The sequence below is a fragment of the Cryptomeria japonica genome, chromosome 2 (genome assembly GCF_030272615.1).
Source record: "Cryptomeria japonica chromosome 2, Sugi_1.0, whole genome shotgun sequence".
In the NCBI taxonomy this organism is placed as follows: domain Eukaryota; kingdom Viridiplantae; phylum Streptophyta; class Pinopsida; order Cupressales; family Cupressaceae; genus Cryptomeria; species Cryptomeria japonica.
This window is the reverse complement of record NC_081406.1, coordinates 108,718,528-108,731,864: the sequence shown is the minus strand read 5'-3', so window position 1 is coordinate 108,731,864 and position 13,337 is coordinate 108,718,528. Positions and strand designations below refer to the sequence as shown.

The following is a 13,337-nucleotide window of genomic DNA, read 5'->3' as shown; positions in this document are numbered from 1 at the left end:
AATCAGTGAACCAAAATATAGACCAGACTAAAAAATCCCAAGTTCAAAATAGGCAAAGATAAAAATCAATTATAGGGAAATAACTGGATTTTTTTCAATTTGGAATGAGAGAAACGCGTGAATAAAAGAGAGAGCCAATGGATTCACACTGCACTCTTGACCATTGCAAAATCGTGGGCTGCACGTCACGTGGAAGATCAGAATAAAACCATTTGTATAGGTGAATACCGATCATAAACGCCTCAACTTTGAACTATTGTTCTCCTTCATATTTGATTAGAGGATGATCTTATATATCATGTTCAGTCATCCGTAAATTCAATAGCAGATCATCCCATATTGTGGATTATAAAGTAAATTTGAAAAATAAATTATTGTTAAAGGAAAATAAATAGTATTTCTATTAGAAGCACTACAATTATTATTTGTTAAAAAACGTACATTGCAACAATAAAGTCAATACTTTCACCATGCGATGTTAGGATCGTATATTGCAATTTTGATAATCAAGATGCGTCTAATCTTAGATATGAAGAACACACTATTATACTAGGAGGTGGTGAATCGATGTGTTAATTTCAATTTGATTAAACATTGATTACCATTAATAACTTCTTCAAGCATGAACCCCAATTCATCAAAGTAGTATTTACTATTTTTTCCTCATTGATAAAGCAATTTATCAACACACACACATCCACACCAATGAACACTAGATTTACGTGGAAATCTAGAAGGGAAAAACCACAACGAGAATACCTGCTTAGATCTACTGCCTAAATCCAACCTAAAGAAATAAATAATTTAATAAGGAATTTACAATACAAAGTAAGCACCAACCTATAGGAGACACCAATTTATCTTATTCCAAGATTTGAGCACCAACTCAACATGTGAGATACTAATCTCACCAAAATATAAGAAATATGAATTGTAGACCTTCAAGGCTAAATACTCAGTTTCCTTTTGGTATGATCAACGTCAGACTACCTTCACACATTACATCTGGCACATCACAATCCAATCCAAACTAGTTTCTTTTTGGTAGTCACACGTTACAATCCACTCGCACATCACATCAAAACACCATCCTACTTGGCCAACAAGCATAGTGAACACTTTGTCACTTCTAACTTTCTATATACTAGAAAATCAGGCATTGAAACTCTAGAATATGACATATTAGGTGCACACTTAACTTCCAAACCGCGTGTCATAACTCTCAACTATTGTAGATTATGGAACCCAACATTCTGATAGTGCAATTAAATGTACAGTTTATTCTTGAGCAACAAATATTAGAAGCATGTTGTAGATTGTTGAGCACACTCCAAGACTGAGAGAGGGGGCGAGTTGGTCTTCAACAAAACTTAAGCTTTATTTAGCATTGTATGCGGGAAAATCGGGTTGATAAAACTCAATATGTGAAAATATTGTCAAAGACTTGTCCACACACACACACAGGACTTCTTGGTGTAAGCTATGGAGTAACAAAGTATTACTCAGCTTCCCAAGGTGGGTCCCATGGTTCTCTATCTCACAATGTCCCTTAAACCAATGTTTTTGCTCTCAGATCACTGAGCAAAATGGTTTAGGGATGGCAAATGCAAGAATGAGGGATGTTTTGATAGATTTTAGAATGAAATGCATTCTAAGCTATGCATGATTCTAGAAATGCAATAAACTAGATGATAAGATGACAAGGTTAGTATAAATACTATCCTAACATGATATATTTGTCTATGATTGAGCTAAATGATAAAGAAAGTATTCTAAATATGCATATTTAGACTAATTTCTATTCTAAAGAGAGGCTAAATAATGAGCATAAAAATGATATATGAGAGCTTGAATGTATTTGAGCATAAGTGTGATACTACAAATTTGGAGGATGATCAAAACAGAGGAATGAGAGCTCTATTTATAGCAAAAATAGGGCAATGGATGGTCAGGATTAAATGGTTTAATCAAGGGTTGAGTTTGAAAGTAGGGGATCCATGTTTGTAATTGGCACCAATGAAATGGTGACAAGTGTCAACATAGGGTTGGGTTGAGAGAAGGGGTTGGAGGCATTAAATGCTTGAGAAGACCTTATGGTTATCTTAGAGATAAGGGTTAAGCTTAAGTTAGGCTTACCCAATGGATTTAAGAGTTAATCCAAGGATAACCATTTGTGCAAATGATTAAGAGATAATCATGGTCAAAGCATTAAAGGTTTGATGAGACCCTTGGGTTGGGTGAAGGTTGAGTTAAAACAAATTCTTTAACCATGTAAGAGGGTTTGAGTTAACCATTAATGGTTATTGAAGACTTTGGAGAATTAAGTGGTTGAAGGTTTGAAGCCTTTAATGGTTATCAGAGACTTTGAGGATTTAAGTGGTTGAAGGCTTGAAGCCTTTAATGGTTATCAAAGGCTTTGAGGTTTGAGAAGTGACTTCCCTTTTCTTAGGGATGTGACAAAGTTTAGAATGATGGGTTAGGCTAATTAGAAGCGATTAGAAGATTCTAGAAGGGATTAGAAAGGGGTTTTAGGAAGACAAGTGGGAGATGTAGGATTTTGCAAGTGGATGGAGGGATAATAGGATTTAATTGAAATAAAGTAATTTAATTCAATTTGGTTGCAATTAAATAAATTAGATTTATTCAATTTAGGATAACTATTTAATTAAATTTGAATTTAATTAAAAGTGGATAGGGGGGATTTAATTGAATAAAATGATTTATTCATTAAATGGGTATAGTGAATTTTATTTAAATAAATTGAGTAATTTACTTAATAAAATAGAGGAATGTGGATAATTTAATTAAATTGGATTTAATTAAATAGAGAAATGAACATAAAATATTCATTTAGGAATATGGTCATTTTTATACGTCTACAAGCATAATTCAAATTCAACTAAAAAAAACCCTTCAACTGAACAACAACAATGAAAGATAAAAAAATGAACACTAATGTACAAGAGATTGCGAGATTTACGTGAAAAACTCAAGAAGGGAAAAACCATGGTGAGAGTCAATTGAAAATATATGAACAATATTAAAATTTGTTTTAAAGTTACTACCTAAGGAAGCTCACTACTCTTGGAAAGGACTTACAGGCAAGGTTCACTACCTTAGGGAAAGATAAAAAGGACCTAGTGAGGAGACTTACTATCTTTGAGAGGGTACACATGAATATATGAGTTAAAATGAATACTTCCCTTTAGTATCATTGCATCCAAAAATATCCCTAAAATGTAGTTGCTCTTAACATACTGCCTCAAACAACCATTTGACAATTCAATGCAAAAACTTTCACCACATAGGATACTGTTTCACTTTCTCACATTCCACAATCCACACTAATCCACACTAATTTATCTTTTATATATCATCTACATCATCTCAAAAATTTAATTAGGTTGGCCATAATAGGAGATAAGGAATGCTAATACAAATACAAATTGCCTCAAATGTGAATTGCAGTGAAAGCAATCCAATACAGGGGATATAGAGGACCTAAAGCAACATAATACATCTTTCCATGCATCCCCAAACACCAAAAATGTTGGTTCACATCCTCCCAAGTTAGCAATAGGGTAATGTGTAGATGAAACATGTAGCATATAACTAGTTGGCCCAAAACACATTTTCTAAAAAGATTTACTCAATGAGGATCACCACAACACATAGTACGACAAAAAAAAAAGACATCATAATCTCTAATGCTAGTGCTAGTGTAGACCCCCAAATACATAGCGCAAACAAGAGAATAGACCTAGTCAAGTATATATCCACAAATCACCTTGAAAACAAACAATAAAAAATATCCGACATCCAAAAGATAAACCTTTGTCAAATGGACCACATAGATACATTTATTGAGTATCCAACAACACTTCCATATACTTCTTTCACATTTTCATACCAAATAAAGCTAGTGCAACCAAACTAATATAGAGTTCTTCATTCTCGGATGGCCAAGAAATAAATAATGAGATAAAACATTTTCAAACATACTAGTGGTGCATTTCATCACCTGAAATCTAAATTGAGACACTGCACAAGAAATATAAGAATGGCCTCCAAGTTTCAGCACAAGAAAAAACAATGCAGAGAGATGTAGAGCATTTTTCAAACCACTCCCAACAATCCATCAACCGACCAAAATATTGCATTTACCAAAACTAAGTTCTATAACACTAGGGACTTAAGAAGATAGGAGTGTAAAATCCACTAAACATGCATGTGTTAAATATAGAACAATACGACTATAGTATCAAATGCAGAGGAATGTGGAGCATTTTCCCAAATAGTCTTTAACACATCTTCCCGCACTTTCCACACTTAACCAATATGTAACAACTAGAACTTCCTTGTTGCATATTTTTCTCACCTAGGAACAACAAAAGAGACATCAAAACAACTTGTAGCATGTGTAAAACTATTAGCAACATATCACTTCATCACCATGCTTCTAATCCTTATCTCAATTTCTTCCAATCCTCATCTAAATACTTCTAATCCTCACTTCTTTTGATCCTCATCTCAATATAATATCATCATTATAACATCTTTGAGAACAAACAAGGCATAATACATAATCATGAACTTCAACAACATAACACATCATTATGATCATACATGATACCACAATACACCAAGTATATAGATATAAAAAACAAGATGGTGGACATCCAACCTTGAACATCTATGAGACATATATTCATAGAAGAAACATCAACCATTTACATTCTACATCAATGACAACATCTTATCGGCACTTGAGACATCAATGACAATAATAACGCAGTTTCCAATAATAACAACGCATCATCAACATATACTTTTCATAAAGCTGATCATCAACATATCATCATTGACAACACACAAGCTTAGGGTTGACATCAATGACAACAGTTAATCATGATTTGTAATAGCTTCCAACATATATGCCTCTAGACAACACCATATAAGATAAACAATTAGGAACAACTCAATCCCAAGCATGATGATAAAATTAAGAGAGTTATTCAACATAGCTTGCTAATCCAAAATTCAAATGCTCAAGCGAATCATGTTAGATGCAACTAAATTAATTCTCACTAATTTGTTGACCCCTTAGGTTTCATACCTCCGTCACACCTTTTACATCAATGACACCATATTTCCATTAATCCCCCCCTTTGTCATTGATGGAAAGAAAAAAAATACTATTATCACATCAATACAAACCAAACTAATCAGAAATTCCCTCTATGATGTATACCCAAACTGTAAGAAGCATCTGAATATTTGAACCCAATAAGGTATAATATTTTGGGCCTCTTTATCCCTCTTTGACATCGATGACAAGGGATAACACTAGCATTTGGGATCTCTTTGGATACACTACCCCATTCATCTTTATTTCCTTACTTCATTAGCTCACCTACTCTTTTTTTCTTCCCAAATATTGAATCGAAACACTCTACAAGACCATGAAGTCTACTTGCAATTGGAATTCAATGCTCCTCAAAATATAGTTTCTCTTGAATCAAGTGGAGGGAGAAACCACTCCCAACTTCTATTGTAGATACTCAAAAGTCTCATTGGGCAAAGGTTTTGTAAAAATATCTATAATTCGCCCCTTAGTCTCAACATACTTCAACTTCACTTTGTTTGTAACCATTTCTCTTAAAAATGTTACTTAATTATAATATACTTTATCCTTGAATATATCATCAAATTCTTGGATAATATTTATTGCATTTGTGTTGTCATAAAGAATGGATATGGGCTTACCAAACTCAAATTTAATCTCTTTTAGGTTTTTCTTCATCCATAACACATGTACAATAAGAAACTATTGCAATGTACTATTCTTTTGTTGTAGATAGGGATATTGAATCCCGCTTTTTTCTCAACCATGATACATGACTATCACCAAGAAGGAAAGCTCCACCACTAGTACTCTTTCAATCATCTACACTTCTCGCCCAATCTGCATGTATGTATATAGTCAATGTGAAGTTTTCACTATTGTGATACCACAAATCAAAATTTAATGTATCCTTAAGATATCTAAATATCCTTTTTATTACCTTGACATGGGTTTCCTTAGGTGCTTCCTAAAACCTAGAAACCATCCCTATTGCTTGCATTATATCAAGTTTGGATGCAACCACATACAAAAAACTACCAATCATTGACATATACAAGGTCAAATTTACCAAAGTAGATTCATCATCTTTACTCAATTTACACACAATAACCTAGGTGTACAAGATAAACTAATAAAAAATTCCCTCTATGATGTATAGCCAAACTATAAGAAGCAACTAAATATTTGAACCCAATAAGATATAACATTCCGGGTCACTTTATCCCTCTTTGACATCAATGACAAGGGATAACACTAGCATTTTGGATCTCTCTAGATACACTCCCCCATTCATCTTTATTTCCTTACTCCATCAGCTCAAAGTTACTCTTTTTTTCTTCCCAAATAATGAACTGAAACACTCTACAAGACCACCAAGCCTTCTTGCAATTGGAATTCAATGTTCCTCCTCAACTTGTAGTTTGTTGTCTAAAGGATTTAAAATGATTTATTTATTTTGCTATCGAAGAGATTTAAAATGATGTATTTACTTTGTTGTTCTTGCTACATTATTATTATTATTTAACTTAAAATGGCCTTCATTGGAGAGTTATAACATGGCTTAAACCATACGGGACTATCTCATACTCCTATGCATGTAATAGGCACCTAATTGTGCTTAAAAAATTACAAGCTAGAAAAAGAAAAAGGTTTATTATGAAAGTTGAAACAATTGAACTCACATGTAAAATCCTTCACTTCTATTGGATTAAGACAAAAAGACAAATGCATATAATATTCATTCGTGATTTAATAGTTCAAAATATTATACTTCTATACAAACAATTTACAAATTTAACAAAATACATTATATAATGTTTAATTTCATTTATGTCTTCCCCTGTTTACCTATGGAGTTATCCCTTGCACCTATGGCTGCAAATGCTAGTTATTGTCTTTTCTTTAAAAAAACAGAAAGAGAAAGCAATCCGATAATCTCCGAGTACAAAATCACATTCTTTAATTATAGAGGTACTTAGGTTTGCAGCTTTATTATTAAATTCAAGGTATGGAATCTGAAAGCCGACTTAACTCATCATTCCTCGTTCAAAATGATTAACCCTAACCGGGGTTAACTTATAGATGAGTTGTTAAGGTGCACACCTATTCTTGATCCTTTCACGTATTCTAAATCTTTGTCCTCTGTACAGAAGAGAACAAATTCGATCAACGATTTTCCAGTCTTCGGCAAATGGAAACGCAGTGTTCGTTGATATGCTCATGATGTCCTTTCACCTCAGCATTACGAGGTACGGATTTCGATTCCTCTGCAATAATTTTCTCACAGAAGGTAAGATGTTTTAATTCCCTGGACTAATATTGTTTTCCAATATAACAATAAGCAGTAAGCTGTTCCTTTTCCAACAATCTGTATGTGAATGCACTGAAATCTGAGCTTTGAACGCAAATGCTTTATAACTTCTTTCAAAAAGATTAGGAAATTTTCTTTTTTCTTATATTGTCAGTGATGATTTGACAGGGTTATGTTTTATGAGATCTGTTCTTTTAAAGGATATAATTCCTCCATTAGCGAATTAAATAGCTGGTAAATGTTTATCAGTCTTCTGAACTTTGTAGGTCAGGCATTCATATGTAGGTTTTTATTTATTTTCTTGAGGACGAATTTAGGACTCGGCACGCTTTGTGCAAAACTTCCGTTACAACAGATCAGTTTCCCCAACCTGATCTCAACCAGTTGCATGTGAGGTAACTTCCTGTAAATTGTTATTTGCATTATTTACCAGTTCTCGCTAAGTTAACGTATGCGTATTGTCTAACTTCCTTCATCGATATTTTCATAATACTTCAAGAATTAAATCCTTCAAAGTTTTTTTCTTCTTTAAGTGATACATAAATCTCTTTAAATCTCTTCTTGTCCTCGATAGTTTCATAATACTTTTAAGAATTTATCCTTTAAACAGATTTTTTAATTCAAGCCATAAATAAATCTCTTCAGATCTCTTCTTATCCTCGATATTGTCATGATACTTTTCAGAATTTACCCTTCAAAGATTTATTTTCTTTAAGCCATACATAAATCTCTTCAAATCTCTTTTTATTTTTGCTTCTTTAGTAGGTCTGTATAAATCATATGGCGATGGATCAAAATGACCAACCACCAGAGGTTTTAAAAGCTGAAAGAGACAAATTCTTCAGTAGGAGATGTTGCGGCAATTCTAATGAATTTACAGCTGAGCTGCTCGTCTGAGGTCAATGCTGCTTCTGAAAGACTCCATCAAAGGATTTCACCTGAAAAGAGAAAACTAAGAGCAATTGCACCTCTGAAAGCCTCAGAGGCTATTGACACTAATGTGGTAGATCTGTCTTCAGGAAAATACATACTGCCAGATCAACAGGAACTGGCTATGGATCAAAATTATCAACCACCAGAGATTTTAAAAGCTGAAAGAGAGACAAATTCTTCAGAAGAAGATGTTGCGGATATTCTAGTGAAATTAAAGCTCAGCTCGTCTGAGGCCAATGCTGCTTCTGCACGACTCGACCAAATGATTTCACCTGAAAAGAGAAAACTAACAGCAACTATACCTCTGAAAGCATCACAGGCTATTAGCACAAATGTGGTAGATCTGTCTTTAGTAAAATACGTACTACCAGATCAACAGGAACCCCCGTATTTTGTGACGCTTCTTCACATTCTTGGAGTGAAGGATGATATATCAGCTGTTGCAGATGCATATATGAGATTTGATAAGCAGGTTTTAACTTCAATTCATAACAAAGCTAGCATATATCTTACACATCCTGAAATAGGAAAGATTCTTCAAATGCATGACTCCCCTGAACAAAAATATGAAGGCAGTCACGAAGCCACAGAAGCTGCAGATGAACTTGTTCCAGTTAGCCTAAAGGATTTGAAAGCCGGCAAGCTGAATGAGTGTGCTGTGTTGTATGGAGAGCTTTGTGTTAAGCCCTTCAAATTTGGGAGAATCTATACTCTGCTCCAGGAGATTGGCACTGGGAATGCAGTGGCTCTTTCCATTGTTTCAGAGGATGCCTCATCTATTGATCAAAATTTCGAAAGAGAGAATTATCCTCAAGGCAAGAAAATTGCTGTCAAGGAGCCCATGCTTGTTCGAGGCGAAGTCGGTCTCCTATTTATAAATGTAAACAATCCTTCGTCAATTGAAACGGTAGAGAGTTTTCCTCCCTCTGCAGATGGAAATGTTGCAGTCGATGAAGAAAATTTCAAGAAATGGATGGATACCATATTGAATGAGGCACATCACTCAGAAAATTGGGACAAACTCATGCGAAATTGTACAAAGGGACTATTGATGTACTCAAAGGGAATGGGGATCAACAACTTCCCCATTACTGAAATATACGCTGCAAGATGGCACGCGGAAATAGCAACTGGGCGGTATGGTGAAGCAATGCTTGATGCAGAGGCCATTTGTGAGCTCCGTCCTTCTTGCAGCGATGGAATTAAGATCAAGATTCGATCACTGGCATCCTTAGGGAGATTTCAGGACCTCCATCGTTTACTTCAATCTGCGCGTGCCAATAATGCTTTCAGAGACGAGGACATCAAAGAATTCACTAACATCTATCGCACATGTGGCTCTCGGTATTTTGACATTGGTATCGCAAGATTAAATGAGCAAAAGCCATCTTTGTTCAGACCAGATGGAGATTTAATCGGTCCGGTGGAAATCCAAAAGACAAGAAATGGGAATGGCAGGGGTTTGTTCGCCACCGAAGATATTAAGACAGGTGACTGCTTGTTGATCAGCAAGGCCTTGGCCATCTCTCTCAAAGCTATGGACGACCCCATGAAAAATGGGCTGTTTGAAAATGTGAAAAATGTTCTGAATTCATGTGGGGATAACATTTTAAAACTCTTTCTTTCTCATGCCAGTCGCAAACTGGTTGCCAAAATGGGGGATTTCTTCAACCCGTCTGCCGAAGAGAAGTGCTGCAAAGCTACAGCTCGAGTTCGGGAAGATTTTGAAGCCCTTCCAGATAAAGACCGTAGAATCGGTCACATAATAGAAGGGATTGCTTTCGACGACGCCTCTGTAGCTGCACTTCAAGAAAAGGGCGAGTCATTTGTCATCTTCAATCCACATCCAATTAGGCTTTATTATGGAGTGTGGATGCTTCCGTCATTTATAAACCATTCATGCTCACCCAACTCAACAAGAATCAATCAAGGGGAAATCATCAGAATTCATGCAACAAGATCTATTAAAGAGGGACAAGAAATCACCATTCCCTATTTTAATGTTCTGCTTCCCTATCCTTTTCGACAGAAACTTTGCAATAGTTTTAGGTTTGGGTGTGTCTGCAAGTGCAAACGATGTGAGGTGGAAAGAAAGATAATAGGAGCTGAACCAAAAGCCGAGGCACTTTGCGAGAGCTACTCCTCAGCGTGCAATGCAAAGATCGAAGAAAGGCCTGCCCGACTCGACAAGTTTGTCAATCGAGTGGAAAATTGTTTGACAGTATTGAGAAAGGGGAAACTTGTTGGGGATAAAGATGGTGAGGATTGGTTTCGATCTTCTTTTATGGCTGCCTATTTGGGGCGTATTACTTGCAGAAAAAAGAAAGCTGTAAAGACATCGTCAGACAAAGAGGAGGAAATTTTATTGAGAGCAGCGCATTCCATAATTGAAACTTGCCCTGGGGACATTCAGAATCTAATATTTTGCCACAGTTGTGTCAGCTTTTGGAAAGGTTTGGCAGATGAGAAATATGCAAGACAGGCATACAGTCTGAAGGAGGAGGCAATCATTTCAGTATACGGGAACTCCTTATAAGAAGCTTGGCTGCTTAGACCTGAATTTCACATAAATTTGACTGGCCAAATCCCCCAAATATGTAATCGTCATTTGTCAGGAGAAACTCTAAGATAGTCAGTTGACATTTAAAAAATAACGACGAATAATTGATTACAGAAACAAGGCTAGATGGTTTTGTTTGTTTTAATTTTATGCTCTTATCGTACGGTAGATTATTAACGATACATGTTAGTTATGAATGTTGTCTCATGTTATCAACTAGACAGGATCATTTTTTCTAGCGAGTGGCTAAAACATTTTCGGTAGCCCCTCTCGATGGGATTGGAGTTTTATTTTCTCATTAGTATTCGTAATCTATTTTCTTATATATAATTTTTTTTTTATTATTTAAATGATACGAATCTTTGTATTTATTTTAGAGGATGTTTATGGATGTTTATGGACCTCTTTTAAATTATAGGGCATTTGAAATATTCATATGAATGTTTGTGGATAATATTTTTCTATGTTGATTTAAGAAGTGTTTGTCAATCTTTGTGGAAGAATACTTCTATGATCTTGTTGATTTAGGAGGTGTTTGTCAGGTGTTTTTACTATAGGTTAAGAGATTTTAGAAGGTAGAGCTAACTTTGATTATCATTTGTTAAGAATCTTATTTGAATCGTGTGTAATTTGATATTTATTAATGCATGTCTTATAAATCTTAGTTTTTTTATTTTATTTCTTAATTAAAATTATACAAATTGTTTATGTTAATTTTAATTATAGATTATTTTAATTTTAAAGAGTAATGTATTAATAAAATTTGTCTACATTTATACATATATCCACACATGTTTATACACATTATCATATATTCAACATTTACACATTATTTATTTGTCTACATCTATACATATACCTACACATTTTATCCCTGCCTCAAAAGTAACATCTTTTTGTATTGGATCAATGCAAAGTATCCCAATATCAATTCCAAACTTTAAAATTATAGACCTATTTCCTTTCCTACTAGTCATTATGAGTTAAATTGATACACATTTGTGACTTATTGTTGTTTGAATATCTTAAGAACATTACATGCTCAATTATTTCATATGGATGAATGTGGAGCACTCACTCTAGAGGGACATTTGGATTCGAAAGAGCTTAAAAAGATCATATCTACAACAAAATCATGTAGACTATCCAAAAAATTGTGAATGATGTATTAAATTATTTACTTGAAATTGCTAAGCAAATTTAAAGTGGGTCTTGACCTAATATAACTTGAGCCTATCAATGTAGGAATATCCTCTATAGTGTTGGTAAACACCATCTAGATAGAGTCAAATGCAAGGAAGGTGACGGTGAAGAGGTCTATTTTATTATTTTTGTGAGATCACTTTTTCATAGGAAGCAGTTTAGAGCCATGATACCAAAACATTCATTAGAAAGTGAAATCTATTTTTTATACATTTACAACTAGATTATACACAATATTAACATTGATTTCCCTTTATTTTTTCACATATTAGTACTATTATCCTCTTATTTAAGTATCACATTTATTTTTTAATTATCAATCCAACTCTAGAAATTAATTTAGGTTGGTTGTGTTTTGCTGATATACATTTATTCATTACCTTAAATTAGATTATTTATGTAAATAAATTTTATTTCCTTAAGATTTTTTTATCTTTTTGTCTTTGATTATTTTTGTAGAACTCCCAATTCATGTTCAAACTAAAATTCATTTATCCTTTATTTCTTCATTTTTATTAGGCTTGAGCTTTCATTGCTTCATATCTTTCATCCCTACCAACCATCTTTGTTTACAATCCTTAATACATCCTTTAACATTGATCCCTAGGACTCTTTATTTTAAAAATTTCTTCAAGTGTACATGATCAGTTATTAGTTATTCTTATGCTTTAATATTTATTATTATCTTTTTTTAAAATTTTTTTATGATGATGTCCTCTTTTATGACATAGATGTTCTTACATGCTTCATTCATAAAATTGTTGAACACTTATCATCATTTAGGGACCTAATGCATGTATTTTCATATATATGTTAGATGTTTTCATGTTACTTGTTTCCATTAGTCATCGAGATCCTACATCTTGTGACACAAGTGACGATGATAATTTTATTTTAATATCTTATGATAATTATAGCTGGATTTTTATTCATGTGATAAGGAAATGCCTACTTAGAATATCAATTTTTGCATCACATGATAGTTTTCCTTATTATCCTTTTACTTATATCTTGTGCATTCTGTTCTATGTGGATGATATGGTTAGGGAAGAGAATATTAATATTTATTTATCTTCTCATAGTGGTCTTGCTGATCCTTCAATTTATGATGATTTGGATTATGTTGCATATTTGTCTTATATACATGATGGTAGTACATTAATTAACACATTTAGTGATACTTTGGTCAATAAGACTAAGGAGTA

At 33.8% G+C, this 13,337-nt stretch overlaps 1 protein-coding gene across 4 annotated transcripts; it reads left to right on the top strand.

The window, feature by feature from the left end:
* Positions 1-7,185: 7,185 nt before the first annotated feature.
* On the top strand, positions 7,186-11,225 carry LOC131054248 (uncharacterized). Of its 4 annotated transcripts, XM_057988713.2 has the most exons (3): positions 7,186-7,374; positions 7,708-7,831; positions 8,199-11,225. In XM_057988713.2, exon 3 carries the CDS (start codon positions 8,305-8,307, stop codon positions 10,903-10,905), a length of 2,601 nt encoding a protein of 866 aa, XP_057844696.2. In that variant the 5' UTR covers positions 7,186-7,374; positions 7,708-7,831; positions 8,199-8,304; the 3' UTR covers positions 10,906-11,225. The 4 variants fall into 4 exon arrangements, with proteins under 4 accessions (XP_057844696.2, XP_057844698.2, XP_057844695.2 ...); XM_057988715.2 differs by lacking the exon at positions 7,708-7,831; XM_057988712.2 differs by having other exon boundaries at positions 7,186-7,831; positions 8,202-11,225.
* The last annotated feature ends 2,112 nt before the right edge of the window (positions 11,226-13,337 follow it).